This window comes from Syngnathus floridae, chromosome 16, assembly GCF_059516105.1.
Source record: "Syngnathus floridae isolate MCC-2025c chromosome 16, RoL_Sflo_1.0, whole genome shotgun sequence".
In the NCBI taxonomy this organism is placed as follows: Eukaryota; Metazoa; Chordata; class Actinopteri; order Syngnathiformes; family Syngnathidae; genus Syngnathus; species Syngnathus floridae.
In genome coordinates this window covers 10726256-10742183 of record NC_142428.1, presented here as the reverse complement: position 1 = coordinate 10742183, position 15928 = coordinate 10726256, and the positions used below count along the sequence as shown (strand labels likewise).

The 15928-nt window shown below is 48.9% G+C and overlaps 1 protein-coding gene across 3 annotated transcripts; it reads left to right on the top strand.

The window, feature by feature from the left end:
- The first annotated feature begins 955 nt into the window (after positions 1 to 955).
- Positions 956 to 15126, top strand: prkd1 (protein kinase D1). 3 transcript variants are annotated; one of them, XR_015863457.1, is made up of 21 exons: positions 957 to 1629; positions 6692 to 6830; positions 6968 to 7099; positions 7478 to 7650; positions 7735 to 7758; positions 8062 to 8269; positions 8654 to 8731; positions 8800 to 9007; positions 9366 to 9489; positions 9842 to 9919; positions 10002 to 10169; positions 10590 to 10701; positions 10843 to 10895; positions 11404 to 11476; positions 11693 to 11799; positions 11885 to 12046; positions 12132 to 12230; positions 12314 to 12474; positions 12727 to 12833; positions 13235 to 14004; positions 14251 to 14322. XR_015863457.1 is itself a non-coding variant. In XM_088400742.1 (21 exons), exons 1-21 carry the CDS (start codon positions 1381 to 1383, stop codon positions 14452 to 14454), a joined length of 2745 nt encoding a protein of 914 aa, XP_088256868.1. In that variant the 5' UTR covers positions 958 to 1380; the 3' UTR covers positions 14455 to 15126. The 3 variants fall into 3 exon arrangements, 2 of the variants coding, with proteins under 2 accessions (XP_088256866.1, XP_088256868.1); XM_088400742.1 differs by having other exon boundaries at positions 958 to 1629; positions 13919 to 14004; positions 14251 to 15126; XM_088400740.1 differs by having other exon boundaries at positions 956 to 1629; positions 7478 to 7758; positions 13919 to 14004; positions 14251 to 15126.
- The last annotated feature ends 802 nt before the right edge of the window (positions 15127 to 15928 follow it).

Below are 15928 nucleotides of genomic sequence, written 5' to 3'. Positions count from 1 at the left end.
AGGAGGTGAAGGGCTTTGAAGGTGAGGAGGAGTATCTTTAAGATGATGCGCTGTTTGATGGGGAGCCAGTGGAGAGAGTGGAGAATGGGAGTGATGTGTTCGCGGGACCGGGTGTGGGTAAGGAGGCGGGCAGCAGAGTTGTGGACGAGTTGAAGTCTATGGAGTGAGTTAACAGTGATGCCAGTGAGAAGGGTGTTGCAGTAGATTCGGCGGCAGGGAAAGAGGCAATGTCGAATTTTGGCGATGCAGCGCAGGTGGAAGTAGGAGGTCTTGACAACGGAGCTAACAGGCTGGGGTCCAGGATAATGCCGAGGTTGCATGCCAGAGGGGAGGGAGTGATGATCGAGGAGTCAATGGTGAGTGAGATGGGTCCAGTTTTAATGAGGGAGGATTTAGTGGCTATGAGGAGGAGCTCTGTTTTGTCACTGAAGTTATGGGTCAGCCATGTTTTTATTGTAGAGATGCAGGTTTCAAGGTGGGTGAAGGGAGGGTTTCGGGTGGGTGTGGTGTGTATGTAGATCTGGGTGTCATCAAAGTCACAAAGACACCTTTTTAAGAGTCTGCCTGTGAGCACTCACTCTCTTAGAGACTCTGAGAGAATATTGTATAAAATGTACCCTTTTTGGAAAAGTAAAGCACAATTGTTGTGTTATAAAGTCTTTTCTCAGCTGGAAAATTCCATTTGTTGCCATAAAAACACAACTTTATTACAGCTTCAGTATTGTTACAAGTTGTTTCGTTGGAAAAAATACATTTTTTGCCCCTGAAATTAGTTTGTTTTGCCGCTTTCATTAATACCAAAAAGAAAATGACGTCATGCTGAATGGACTCTTATTGTTTGGATGACACAATCACCAAGCTAGCCGGTCTGTTGCTAAGCCTGTGAATTGCGTCTTGTGATTGGCTGCCCCTCTCTGTCACATGAGCATGTTGGTCCAATGGGAGCGGCACGTGGGCAGCCCGCTGCGTCACCACGGCAACCTTGATAACTTTGTGTTTTCAGCAAACTTGTGCGTGCTTTCTATGCATAAGCATGTCACATGATGATCCTCATCATCCTCATCATCATCAGGATGAAGATGAGGATGATTCTACCTCTTCCTCCTCCTCCCTCCTCATCCCTTGCTCCCCTCCTCCTCTTCCATCTCCTTTCCCTTCACAGTAGCACCAGAGTCCGGTGGAGTGTCTCTTGCTCAAGTCCCTCTTCCTGCTTTCCACCTTGCGTGTTCTTTTTCCTTTTTGGAACTTCTGACGTCCAAACCTCACCTCTTCTTCCTCCTTCTTCTCCTCCTCCACCTCCTTCTCTTCCTCTCGCTCTTCCACTTCCCCCTCCGCGGCCGTCACCCATCTGGGACTGGATCTTTTCACGCTTTTGCTGGCATGAGTGCACCTCCGGTCCTTCGCGCTCCCAGCCCGCTCTCCTTCCCTGGGGGGCAGGCAGGGGGAGGAGAAAGAGGAGGAGGAGGAGGAGGTGGTGGCGGCGGCGGCGGCGGCGGCGGCAGCGGCGGAGGAGGCGTGCTGTCCTTTCACATCCAGATCGGTCTGAGCCGAGAGCCGGTCCTGCTGGACTCGGCGGATGCGAGTCTGGCTCAGGTGCGCGAGGTGGCCTGCTCCATCGTTGACCAGAAGGTAGGACTGGAAGCGTTCCGATAATCATCGCAATAAGCATCATCACCATAGTCCTCAAAATCATCATCAGCATCATACACAACAGCATGCTAATAAATGCATGGCAGGATTGCAGCCTCCACCATAAGCAACTTTTCAAAGAGGTCAGTGACAGAACAGTTGCTAGCAAACATTTCGAGTGTAAATGCTCACAAACCATTCAGCATTAGGACAGTAGACATGCTAAGAAACAAATAAACCTTTCATGGTAGTGAGCACACATGCAAAGAAACATGTAGCGAAAAGGCAGCGTATGCTAATAAACTCTGATCAAGGATGGAACAAATGTGATTAGATATTCTAAGTATGCACATAAGCTAGTTTGAGCGCTAAGAAATAGCAAAGTCATCAACTATGCTGTTATTCTATTAAATAGCACAATGCCGCACCAGTTGCCACTAACGGCTGGTAGCTAGCAGCTCGCAACCGCTCAACTTGTGACAGTCGGCGGGCTAATTTTTCCACAAGAGTTTAAAATGAATGCGGCCCTTTATAAGTTGTTATTTCGATTTTTACTAAACAAATGTAATCATCAAAAGTCTGCATTTGGACTCGTGCTAGCACATACAATGTAATTTTCTCTTTTAACTATCGAGAACATATACACTAGTAATCATGTCAACCAATGATTGCACAGACGCTATTCAAGAAATTCAGTTAGCGTACATGCCAAAAACATTTAGCCCAACAGGACAAAAGGCAAGAGAAATCATACTTTTCCTCCCTTAGCATACATGCTCATCAAAGTTCATTAAAAAAGATAGACATAAGCAAATATTAGGATGTCAAAGAAAAAATATTGGCCAGCAGACATGCTAATGAACAGCGAGTCAATAATGAATCACCAAAATACTTCATTTCAATTCCGGGTGTTCTCAAAGTAATGGTTACAAGCAAACTGAGTCTTTCACGTTTCAAATGTCAACAAAGTTAATACAGCTAGCTAATACAATTTGTGGCCATTTGTGTGTGTGTGTGTGTGTGTGTGTATATGTGTGTATATGTGTGTGTGCGTGTGTGTGTTTTTGTGTGTGTGCGCATGTGTGTGTGTGTTTGTGTGTGTGTGTGTGTGTGTGTATGTGTGTGGTATAAGGGAAAATGCAGGTCATGCAGAGATCATGTGAAACGCTGCAGAGTAACCGTCAATAGTGTTTAAACCTCGCCCCCTCTGGGTCACATGATGTCAGTCAGTCATGAGTGCGATCGCTTCGGAGTGCAGGAAGCGCTCTCATTTAAATATTTGCCACTTTGCTCATCTAAATGTGGCAGGGGCCATCTTGGTGGTGGGGAGGGGGTTACGTGACTGGCGTTGAGTGACTTCCTGTATGGCTTTTGGACCACACACGTGGTCCAAAAGTCATACTTTTGTTCTCACTGCAGAGACATCATTTTCATGGTGTGTGTGTGTGTGTGTGTGTGTGTGTGTGTGTGTGTGTGTGTGTGTGCGTGTGTGCTTCTGTACTTGTGTGTGCGTCTGTGCGTCTGTACGTGTGTGTGTGTGTGTGTGTGTGTGTGTGTGTGTGTGTGTGTGTGTGTGTGAGTGTGTTTCATTTTTTAACTCTCTTTGTTAGTATCTGACCAATTTTAGTGCACGTACAGCACTTTGGGTGGCTGTTTTCAGGTGCTTTATAAACCAAGATGAGTTGAGTTGTTATAAGCATGTGTATCTGTCTGTGTGTCTGTCTGCCTGTGTGTGCACATGCGTGTTTGCGAGAGGCTTCTTCACTGGAGGCTACAAAGTGAACAGAGGTAGGATGCTTCTGTTCTCCAAAAAGAAGAGTCAACATGCAAACATGATCTCACACACACACACACACACACACACACACACACACACACACACACACACACACACACACACACACACACACACACACGATGAAAACGATGTCTCTGCAGTGAGAACAAAAGTATGACTTTTGGACCACGTGTGCCATACACACACACACACACAGACAGACACACAGACACACACACTCGCACGCACACACACACACACACACACACACACACACACACACACACATCGGCCACTGTCTACAGTAGGGGTGCCCAAACATTTTCAGCTCGCGAGCTACTTATGAAATGACCAAGTCACAAAGATCTACCCACTAAAATTATGTTATTTTCGGAAGTCCAAATGATCACACATGGAACTATATATATACTATATACCGTATTTGCCGGTGTATTGGTCGACCTTTTTCGATCCAAAATCGACCGAAAAAAATCGACCTCGACTTATACACCGAGTCATAAAATTTAACTTCGTATTCATCGCTTCAAATGTGATGGTAACCAAGGCCGTTTCTCATGCATCTCATTGTGCGTTGCACTTAGAAAATTTGAACCGGGCGGCGTGCGCGAGTGCGCGGCCCGCTGGAAGTCGAATGAGGCGCCGCCACCACCTCCGCGGTGCTTATAAACAGCCGATCCGCTCGGCGGGGGCTATTTTCGGCCACTTGGCTCGTGCGCACGGCCTCCCGGATGTGCCGGGCGGGTGCGCGAGCTCGCCGGCCGCTGGAAGTCGAATGAGACGCCGCGACCACCTCCGCGGTGCTTATAAACAGCCGATCCGCTCGGCGGGGGCTATTTTCGGCCACTTGGCTCGTGCGCACGGCCTCCCGGATGTGCCGGGCGGGTGCGCGAGCTCGCCGGCCGCTGGAAGTCCAATGAGGCGCCGCGATCTCCTCCGCGGTGCTTATAAAGTGCCGATCCGCTCGGCTTGGAGCTATTTCCGGCCTCCCGTTGGTGCCGGGTGGCGTGCGCGAGCTCGCCGGCCGCGATCTCCTCCGCGGTGCTTATAAACAGCCGCATGCGCACGGCCTCCCGGAATTTGAACACATTTCGTCAATAAATTTCGCATATTGAATTTTGAAGTTTAATATAATGCAACAATTGAGCTCGACTTATACAAAGGATATATCATAAAATCGTAAATTTCCGTCGAATTTTAGGGGGTCGACTTATACACCGAGTCGACCTGTACACCGGCAAATACGGTATATATATATATATATATATATATATATATATATATATATATATATATATATATATATATAAAGTCCTCCCTATGAAAGTGATACTTTTTTTTTAATCTTTTTACTATGTCCAGCTGCCCTTTTTATACCCTTTCTTAAGTTTAAGAGAAAAAACAGGGATCTGACAATTGGAGGGAACTCGCGAGCGTTAGTGTTGTGTTGTTAGCGCCGTTGTTTGCGCATGCGTCAAGTGCAAAAAAACCCCAAAACATTTTAATGTCACGCGATCGACCAGTAGTGGCTAGGCGATCGACGTATTGGGCACCCCTGGTCTACAGCAATGTATATACACAGAAACAAATTGCGCACACACAAATATTTACATACACACATCTGTGTGTGTGTGTGCGTGTGTGTGTGTGTGTGTGTTTGCGCATCCATAGAGACATAGACACACATTTGGCAACAAGCGCGCACACGCGTACATATGTACATTCACTCCCAAACACAGACCCACGTGCGTACAAAGTGACATGTCCATTAAGTTGCTCAAATTGTCACACTTCAGGTGACACTTTTGCACCTGAACCGTTAGCGACAATGCTAACAGAGTTCGGGAGCGCGTGCGTTTGCTAGAGTTGACCTCAACACTTGCATGATAGCATGCCACACTTAACACATTCCCACAAATGAACTGATTAGCGTGCGCGTGTGTGTGTGCGCGAGACTGCTCCGAAATGAGGTTCTATAAAAATTCAAAATGCCCCCAATCGTGTGAGAAATATCTAGCAATGACATAACAAAGCACAATAGAGTTTATCGCCTAACTGAAGTGCACTAGCCTAATGCTAACATACAATGTGGAACACCATAGACGGGCTAGCAGAAATTAGCACACGTTTGACTTTCTTAATCAAACAACCAAAATGGAGTAGGACCCGTTTCTCGGGCCCGACGGTGTCACACTCGAAAGTTATGCGATTGTTTGTTGATTGGCAGCTGAGACACGCTGTAGTTTTATTTTGACAGGATGTGTTACATAGTGCTTGTGTGTTAAATGCATTACAGGATCCAGAAACCAATGGACTTGCATATTTTGTTTTTTTATATCTCGGTACAAAAATTGGAATAAAACCTTTGAAGAGCGAATCATACAAAAAACAGAGAGAAAGTGAAACAGTATTAGGCCGCGTAAATGGTGGCGACACTAAACTGATTCCACACACACGCACCCACATTCTTGCGCGCGCACCCGAGCGTGCACATTGTGGCCGACAGTTCGAAAAAAGTCGTTTGTGTCAGTTGCATTTTTTTCCTGCTGTTGCCAGGCAACTGAAGATGATGATAGTGATGATTGCGCCTATGAAGTGTCCTCCTGCCATTATACCTTTTAGACGCATGCATGCACGCAGTGCTGTGTACGTGTTTGTGTGTGAGTGTGTCTGTGTATATGTGCAAAGTGTTTGTTTCCTCCACACTTCATTTTGAGGCCACACGTTACTCATCATGCTAATATGTGTGTGTACACGTGTGTATGCGTGCGTGCGCGAGCCACACTGAAGACAGGACAACAACTTTCAGGGCCGCTGGCCATCACGCACGCGCGTGTGGTCGAAGAGGAAGCAGCCTTGAGCGGCGGCTGCTGCCATGCCAACTGAGTGGGGTTACCGTGGCGACAAGCTTCGGCAGTAAAAGAGATAAAGAAAGTGAAGAGGTCTGACGCAGGACAGCGCGTCACCCTCGTGTGGTCCGCGATGATGCCATCGCACGGTGACACGGCCACGCTGTCACTCCCGAAGGCCCTTCAGGTTGCCCAAATGACTTTATTGGAGGTGCCACCTCCTGGTATCTCGCATAGCAGACAGCTCCCAGGTTCTTCCTTCAAACACGAGTTTTTCTGCACTTGTGCAAGAAGGCAAAAGTGACCTCATCAGAACTTAAGCTGATCGCCCCTTTGCGGCCGCCTCATTGAGCTTGCGTCTGACGTGCGTCCTCATAATAATGTTGCGAAGCTAACTTTCCCGTGCGACTTCATTCAGATTCCTGAGTGCGGCTTTTACGGCATGTATGACAAGATCCTGCTCTTCCGCCACGACTCGGCGTCGGACAACGTTCTGCAGCTGCTCTGCTCGGCTTCGCAGATTCAGGATGGAGATCTGGTGGAGGCCGTCCTCTCGGGTGAGCTAACGTGCATCCTTTTGGGCGACGGTTATTTATTTATTTTTGGACATTTTTGTGGCCAAGCCCTGCCGCGAATACGTCCAAAACGTTTCCATGTTTGATTTATTATGTGTTTTGTGTTTGCATGCGTTCAGCTTCGGCCACGGTGGAGGACTTCCAGATCCGTCCGCATTGCCTGTTCGTGCACTCGTACCGGGCGCCCGCCTTTTGCGACCACTGCGGGGAGATGCTGTGGGGGCTGGTGCGCCAGGGCCTCAAGTGCGAGGGTAAAAGAAAACAAACAAACAAACAAATAAACAAACAAACAAGTAAATAAGATGGCGGTCTCCTCTCTCTCGAGACTTTGCGTTGGCGTCATAAGCGGGCTTGAAGAGTATCAGACATTGGAGCATCTTCAGCACATGAGCCGGTTTTACGCTTCTTCTTTTAAGTTTGCGGTGCCAAACCAAACAGGTTGGCGCCATCAAGTGGTCGTCAGTGGACGTACACCCAAAATAAACGGGACGCAAATTATAGTGTTAAACTCCCCGCAAAATCAGCAAAACAAAAAATGCACTCTGTTGGAATCAAATCTCTGCCTTGGTTTTGATGGCCGCTGAGGCCATTGAGGCTGAAAATGTTTTTTATTTTTTAATTATTTGGAGGCTGCGGTTTGAACTACCACAAGCGCTGCACCTTTAAGATCCCCAACAACTGCAGCGGCATGAGGAGACGGCGCCCATCCAACGTGTCCCTGACGGGGGTGTCGGCCAACACGGGGGGACGCCCCCTCTCCGCTGAGCCCTCACCGCCGCTCTACGCCGACGAGGCCCTGCTGGTCAGTGTCGTTGCGCGTCTTGCCTGCAGGCCTCGCGCTCGTGCGCCGCCTAGCTCATGTCCTCTTTCCTCTTTTGCCTTGCAGTCTCCCGTCAGTCCCAACATGGAGGTGAGGCCCACAACGTTGCCCTTCAAACGAGGCTCACGGCTTCAAAGCAGGGTCTTTGGGTTTCAGATTGGGCTTTTGAGTCTGGCTTGGGGCTTCAAAGAAGCGGACGTTACAAATCAGGGTTACATTTGCAAATCAGGCTTTTGAACCAGAGTTCCGGCTTCAAATCAGGGACTTACAGAACAGATGGGCTCGAGACTTTCGAGCCTGACCCAAAGGGGGCAGAAGCTTTGCGAGGAGCCGGCCTCGGCTTCTGCACGGAGGACACTGACAGGGATGCCCCGGCGGCCTTGCGCTTGGCAGAAATGGTCGGCGGAGGCGTGGTGGGGTCGTGAGCGGCGCGCCAGTTGCCAGTCGTACGTGGGCCGACCTGTCCAGCTGGACAAGCTGCTGCTGTCCAAGGTGAAGGTTCCTCACAGCTTCCTCATCCACTCGTACACGCGGCCCACCGTCTGCCAGCACTGCAAGAAACTCCTCAAGGGCCTTTTCAGGCAGGGCCTGCAGTGCAAAGGTAACGCCGCCGCATGTTGTCTTCCCTGTTCACTTGACTTTTGCACTCCTAACGCACCTTTTGGCCAACCGCTCTGCTATTCAACCTCATCGAACAACTTTGAGTCACTCCAGAGGGTTGAACCAGTGGTAAGGCGTCCCATCCCGCACGAGAAGCTCCCTGAATCTGACGAGGAGCGCCAAAATTCCCACGACCACTTCTGCCCACTACGAGGCGACACTTCTTCTTGCACGACTGGCGATGTTCAGAAATTTGACTTACTATCAACACTAGATACATGTCAACTATTTGCCTCACAAGGAACTTAGTTGGGGGTGGGGGCAGTTTCCCGTCTTCACTGCTCGTATTCACTAGTCACCTCTTTCTTTTCTTCTTCTTCTTCAGATTGTCGGTTCAACTGTCACAAGCGTTGTGCTCCAAAAGTTCCAAACAACTGCTTGGGAGAAGTTTCCAGAAATGGAGGTGATCATGCACACATGCGCGCACATGCACACACGCGTGCGCATACATTTTGTTGCCTGATCCCGCAGAGTTTTTAAGTCCTGGGCCGGAATCTGACGGCGGCACAGTGGATGGTTGCCTTGACGATCAGGAGAGGGGCGGCAGTCTGACGGACGACGCAGACGACATGGCCGCTACGGCAGATGACATGACCGTTGCCATGACGACGGAGGCGGGGACCGGAGACCTGGGAGACTCCCAAGACATGGATGGAGATGAGTCCAACCGAGCCATCAGGTGCACGTCTGCAAGGCGTTGGATTCCCAATTGGGGTCTCAAGGCAGAGTCCTTGTTTCAAATTATAGTTTGGAGTTCTGCAATCGAATTTGGAGTTCCAGCGAGGGTTAGCGCTATCAAACGCAAGGCATGATAGGCTTTCAAATTCGAGTGTCAAGTCCAGCACTGCAATTAGATGTGAAGCAGAGGGCGAGGACTTCAAAATGTGCTTTGAAGCAATGATTAGTGGCATTCCTGTTTTAGTCTTGCACCAAGTTGATATATAATTGGACATATCAGAGCCCTGAGGTCCGCCAAGCTTCGTTCCAACACAGAGCTTATCAGCGGACAACCAATCCAGTGTTTGTCCCCCCCGCAGCCCATCAACCAGTAACAACATCCCCCTCATGAGAGTCGTCCAGTCTGTCAAACACACCAAGAGGAAGAACAGCAATGTCATGAAGGAAGGCTGGATGGTCCACTACACAAGCAAGGACACTCTGGTAATCCTGACACCTAGCATAGAGTATAGCATAGCACCTAACATTGCAATTGGTATTGCATGTAGCATAGCATCTAGCACTGTGTGTCAATGATGCCCCTCCTCTAGAGAAGTTGATAGCAAGATGGTGCCAGATGGTGCCAAAGCACTACTTTGGTTGAAATGGAGCACCTCAACTCACAATATAGTTCCTTGGCACGAAGATGACGCCAAAGCACTACTTTTGTTGAAACTGAATTGCCTCAACTCACTTCAGTGCCTTGCCAACGTCTTTCTGGATAGTGCCAAAGCACTAAATTTGTTCAAAGAAAGCTCTTCAATGTCTCTAATAGGAGCTATATGTTGCGTTTCAGAGGAAGAGACATTACTGGCGCCTGGACAGTAAATGCATCACGTTGTACCAGAATGACACAGGAAGCAAATATTATAAGGTAATTTACAAAGTCAACCAAATGACCACAACATGGGGTTTGGAAGATTTAAAATGCTTTCAAGTGCTTGTGCGTCATTCAGGAGATTCCGCTGTCGGAGATCTTGTCGCTGGAGGCCGCTCGGACGTTTTCACTTCTCCCGGACGGCGCCAACACGCACTGCTTCGAAATCACCACCACGGCCGCGCTGGTTTACTTTGTGGGCGAGGACTCGTGTGGCGGCCGCGGCGCCGCGGGCGGCAACGTGCTGGTGAAGCTCCAAGCACCACAACAACCAAAAACCGTGCTTGTGTGCTCGCAACATTAGGGACACCATGCAGCTCACGACTAAAGTATCTCTGGCCGAATTTTGAAAAGGATCAGTTTGTCTCGGTTCCAATTTGGTTGTAAGCCGACAAAACCCATAAGCCTCTCGCTAGACGCGTCAAAACAGCCAAAACGAGCCTCTTCCAACAGTCACAGCAGACTCGACTGGTGATTTCATATCGCTTGGTCAAACCCGATATGGGTGCTCAAAACAGTGCATGGCAGACTTCCCGCGTGGGTTAAGGCCCTGAGCCTTTATGTGAGTCTGCCAACATTGCTCGACCAATTGGATGTCCCTAATAAAGTGTTCCATGCATGCGCATGTCTGTGAGTGACAGCGACAATGTCAATTCCTCCCATGCAGGTGAGCGGCGTGGGTCAGGATGTGGCCCGCGTGTGGGAGATGGCCATCCGACACGCACTCATGCCTGCCGTCTCCTCGGGCGTCTCCTATGGTTGCCACGGTGACAGACACAGTGAGTCTGTCACTAATACGAACACTCTTTGCTTGACTGGCGGGCTTGGGGGCTGACTCCTTCAATGGCAAATTCCAACTTTTTCTTCTTGCGTCCGGTGGCAAAATTTGATGGCTTTTTTCTCTTTGTGTTTTGTCACAGAGGAGATCTCCATCAGCATTTCTGTTTCCAATCGTCACATCCAGGAGAATGTGGTGAGGATGCACTCGTGCAGCTGTAGCTCGTTGAGCAATGTTATCCCCAAGTGTTTGTGCAATGTGCTCCCGTGTGTGTGTGTGTGTGTGTGTGTGTGTGTGTGTGTGTGTGTGTGTGTGCGTGTGTGTGTGTGTGTGTGTGTGTGTGTGTGTGTGTGTGTGTGTGTGTGTGTGTGTGTGTGTGTGTGTGTGTGTGCGTGCGTGCACGATGCTAACAAAGTGCGCGCTCAGCCGCCCGCTCCCGCTCCGCATGCCACCTCGGCTGGAGATGATTGCCATTATCAGTTAGGCTAAGCGTGTGTCGCCATGGCGACGTGTGGCAATTAGACAGCCACCAATATTGTCTTCTTTGTGCGCTCAGTCCTGAGCGAGGTGTGATATTAGCCTGTCAGCTAGCGCACACGCGCACCAGCTGATGTGACAACATTTTATGCACACAACGTGACCGTAAACGCGGGCTAAGCACTCGTTGAATGTCTCCATTCAAACGTCTTTCTGGCTCTTTCAGGACATCAACTCCATCTATCAGATCTTTCCAGACGAAGTTCTTGGCTCGGGACAGTTTGGAATCGTCTACGGAGGTAAAATGGGATGCGAGTGGCGATCTCAGACAAGACCATTTGGTGAATGCCACAGCCTCGGGACAAGATGGCTTCTCGGGGTTTTGTCAACTCACAAATAGTGTCAGAACTCAGTTGGCAGACAGGCCAGGCTGCACAAGTCTGGCCCGAACCGCGTCGAGGTGGAGAGTCGGCGGCCACCGACGGAAAGTTGCAATTCAATCTTTGCATTGCCAGGAAAACACAGGAAGTCGGGCCGCGATGTGGCCATCAAGATCATCGACAAACTTCGCTTCCCAACCAAACAGGAGAGTCAGCTCAGAAACGAGGTGGCTATATTGCAGGTACGTGCGACGGTTTGGGCAAGCAAGGCGCTGTTACGGAAGCAAAGGACTGTCTGAGGAAACGTCTGTCCCCTTTTTGTGGCAGAACCTGCACCACCCCGGCGTGGTCAATCTGGAATGCATGTTTGAGACTCCTGAGCGCGTTTTTGTGTTGATGGAGAAGCTCCACGGGGACATGCTGGAGATGATCCTGTCCAGCGAGAAAGGGCTCCTGCCCGAGCGCATCACCAAGTTCCTCGTCACGCAGGTGCAGGCTGCCACTGTCGCCATACGTCTTCCTTTTCCAGCCGTTGAATTTGGCCCGTTTTTGGATTCTGATATGTGGTCTTCAGATCCTGGTGGCTCTGCGTCACCTCCACTTCAAGAACATCGTCCACTGCGACCTGAAACCCGAAAACGTACTGCTGGCGTCTGCCGATCCGCTCCCGCAGGTGAAGAACAAATTCAGCCCGCAGGGGAAAAATGCTGGTGACTCATCCTCTGCTTTTTTTTTTGCTTTTATTTGCCGGCACAGGTGAAACTGTGCGACTTTGGATTTGCGCGCATCATCGGCGAGAAATCGTTCCGCCGCTCGGTAGTGGGCACGCCGGCGTACCTGGCGCCAGAGGTGCTGCGCAACAAAGGTTACAACCGCTCGCTGGACATGTGGTCGGTTGGCGTCATTGTTTACGTCAGGTACGTCCACCACAATGCTAGCTCGCTTAGTCACCGCTTTTGTTACTTTGTCCGTTTGCTCCTTTTCTGACTTGTTTTTTTTCTTTCTTTGTTCAATGGTCATTTAGGGGCATTGTTTGATTGCTAGTCTCGTTGAGTCATTCTTGCACTAATTGCCAGCGGCACAGTCGGATTAATAATCTTTTGGATTTGTTTCGAGGCCGATCTTTGGTGCTGCTGTTCATATTGCGTGTCGTCTTTGACTGTCTTCAGTCTCAGCGGAACGTTCCCGTTCAACGAAGACGAAGACATCAACGATCAAATCCAGAACGCCGACTTCATGTACCCGCCGCACCCCTGGAAAAACGTCTCCCCCGAAGGTATGTGCACTTTGTCCCCCTTTCCAATTACTTTCCAGAATGCAGATTTGGATTGTTGCCATGTTTCGTGCGTTGCGCTATTTTGACCTCCCGTGTTGGTATGTAGTTTTTGACATGGCGACTCGCGCTAGTGCTTTTGTTTGTTGCTGAGATGCTAAGATAATCACACACAACGTTTGAGTCGGCAAAGGAATGAAATGTGAATGGAAGCGTCGACTGCGAGACGCTTGAGACTTTCCTGTAAGCCGGCCCTCCCGCTGGCTTTAATAAGCAACTTTCACATCTAGCGCGGTTGGCGTTAGCGCCCTAGCCCATTTCACGCTGCCTGTCGACGGCCATTACGCTCACGCCTACATCTCTGTCTTGGCCCCGCTGAGACGACTTTCTTTGCTTTTGTTTAGGCGGCCATGAAGACCTCCGCTTGGGTTCAACTTGTCTTTCGGGTGCCTTTGATCGGACCTGCGTTAGTCAGTCAGTCAGTTAGCAAGCTAGACAATGGTGGTGTTTTTGTTTGTTCCATCGCAAGAAGTTTCAAAGAGATATTGATGAGGCAGATGTCAGCAGTAATGTGGCGCTGAGAATGGAAAAAAAAACAAAAGTTGTGCTTGTCCCTCACAGCACAGAAAAATGCGTGCAGATGCAGGGGGCACTCTATTGAAGCAGGGGTGCATTCATGTGCATAATGCCAAGCGATGGAAACTCGCCCACCCCGCCCCACCACTTCCCCTCCTTCCTCTGACTGGACCCCGCCGCCTCCCCAACTCGGGGCCCTGCGCTGCCGGAGCCGCTCAGACCGATGACCCCTGAAGAAACGTTAACATCATGTTAGCTTAGCTCATTAGCCTCTGCTGACCCTCACTCGGGTGGGGGCGAAGGAGCGTGCATGGGGAAGGGGCCCCTGCATCCTCTTCATTCATAGCTCCAAGATGGTGTCCTTCACGAAGCTGAAGGGGGCTTTTGTGAAGAATATATTTTAGAATATCGATTAAAATGCTGGGTGGCGCTAAAGAGCGCAGATTTATGATAGGGCTACAGCGCCCCTTTGTCCCACCAGTCTCTACCCCCCCACCATTCTCCTTTTTCAGCCATCGACCTGATCAACAATCTACTGCAGGTGAAGATGAGGAAACGTTACAGCGTTGACAAAACACTCAGTCACGCATGGCTGCAGGTCAGACCACTGAGCGAGCGAGTGACGAAACCTGGAGAAATATTCGAATGGGTGAATGCATGCACACGTAGTGTGAATAAATGAGTGAAAGCGTGAGTGTGATGACGTGTGCGAATGCACAAAGGGTGAGTGAATGCTTGAGCGCGCCAGAGTGACAATGCGTGCAGGATGAGTGAGTTCGTGAATGTGAGCAGATCGAGGAATGAGCGAGTGAAAGAAGCCAAGGCTGCTTGCGCTGCTTTGCAGGACTACCAAATGTGGCTGGACCTGCGCAACCTGGAGAGGCGCGTGGACGAGCGCTACGTGACGCACGAGAGCGACGACCTGCGCTGGCATCAGCACGCCAGGCTCACCGGAGTCCACGCGCACGCCTTTCAGCAGGGGGCGCCACTCTACCCGGCCCGCGGGGACGAGCTGGAGACGCTGAGTGAGCGTGTCAGCGAACTCTGAAATCAACAGGAAGAAAACACAGAAAATGGAAGGGAACAAACAGGAAGTTGGTGCAAAAACAACAGGAAATGGATGGGCAAAAACAGGACGTTGATGCAAAAACAAGAAGTGGATGGAAACAAACAGGAAATAGAAATACTATAAACCAGGGGTCTCAAACACCAGTCCTCGGGGGCCGCATTCCTACATGTTTTCCAAGTTTCCCTCATTAAACACACCTGATTCAATTATCAGGCTCCTGCAGAACATGAGGTTGAACTGGCAGAGTCCCCCTTTCCAATTACTGTCCAGAATGCAGATTTGGATTGTTGCCATGTTTCGTGCGTTGCGCTATTTTGACCTCCCGTGTTGGTATGTAGCTTTTGACATGGCGACTCGCGCTAGTGCTTTTGTTTGTTGCTGAGATGCTAAGATAATCACACACAACGTGTGTCCTACATTGTCCTAAAGGTTAGACACAAGTTTCCTCAATTTAGAAGTTTTATTTTGACTTTTAAATTGTTTTTTAATTTGGAAAAAAAATCCGTGATGTAATGAGGCCGCGATAAACGAAACGCGAAGTAGCGAGGGATCACTGTAGCATTTTGCCAACGGTCTGACTGTATCACAACGTCATTGTTTATTCGGAGTGTGTGAATGAGTGAGTGAATACATTTTAAAAATTTGTGCTTACGTGTAATCAGATAAATTATTAGTTATTCTGTCATTTGTTTTAGATTGGCAACCACTCCATTTTTTATAAGTGCCTGGGTGCACTTGCGACCTGTCCATTGTTGTTGCTCACCCCGCCCCCACACTAAAGCATTAATTCCCCCCCCCCCAAAAAAAAACTAGCTGGAGCACCGTGGAAACGTCCACCAAAAGTCCAAGTAAGACACCACTCCAAGAAACAAACGTGACTGGGACAAAGAAGCGACATGAAACAAAATTCTAAATCAAAACCAAGTCAAAAACGATCATGACGTTGTTTGTACTGCTAACCGTGTTTTGCATGTTTAACTAAATTAGCTGATTCATACAAATGAAAAGAAACCCTTTAAACGGAGAGTCGGTCTCTGAATGAGCTCGACAGTACACATTTACATTTGATTCTTCCTATTTTTTATTCTACACAAACAAATGTTTCTTCGTGGATTCCTCAACATTTACAATGAGAGTAAAAAAAATCGACAAAAAAAAACAATGAAATAAATGAACTTATTAAAGTATTGCTAGCAAGTGAAAACGTTCAGAATTCGACACGGAGTTGCAAAGTCCTTGAATAAAATAAGTAGACAAAACAAAATTAGAACGCAAAATGTTTCGGGTTTCCCACAATTTATGATCATTGTGGTAAAAATTCTATTTAACGTTTTTTGAAGTATCACAAATACCCGTACAATCAATTTTGTATGTCCCCACTATTTGGACCACACGTTTTGACGTTCACTGCCGCTAGATGGCGGCCTGAGAGAAGCCACTGCTTTACGCTTGC

Bases quoted from the DNA above. Each gene is read 5' to 3' on its own strand.
- prkd1 (XM_088400740.1), top strand. From the start codon at position 1,381: ATGAGTGCACCTCCGGTCCTTCGCGCTCCCAGCCCGCTCTCCTTCCCT. The intron at 7,759-8,061 runs GTGAGGCCCACA...TGCGCTTGGCAG, and splicing joins CCGTCAGTCCCAACATGGAG to AAATGGTCGGCGGAGGCGTG. The intron at 12,047-12,131 runs GTGCAGGCTGCC...TGTGGTCTTCAG, and splicing joins CCAAGTTCCTCGTCACGCAG to ATCCTGGTGGCTCTGCGTCA.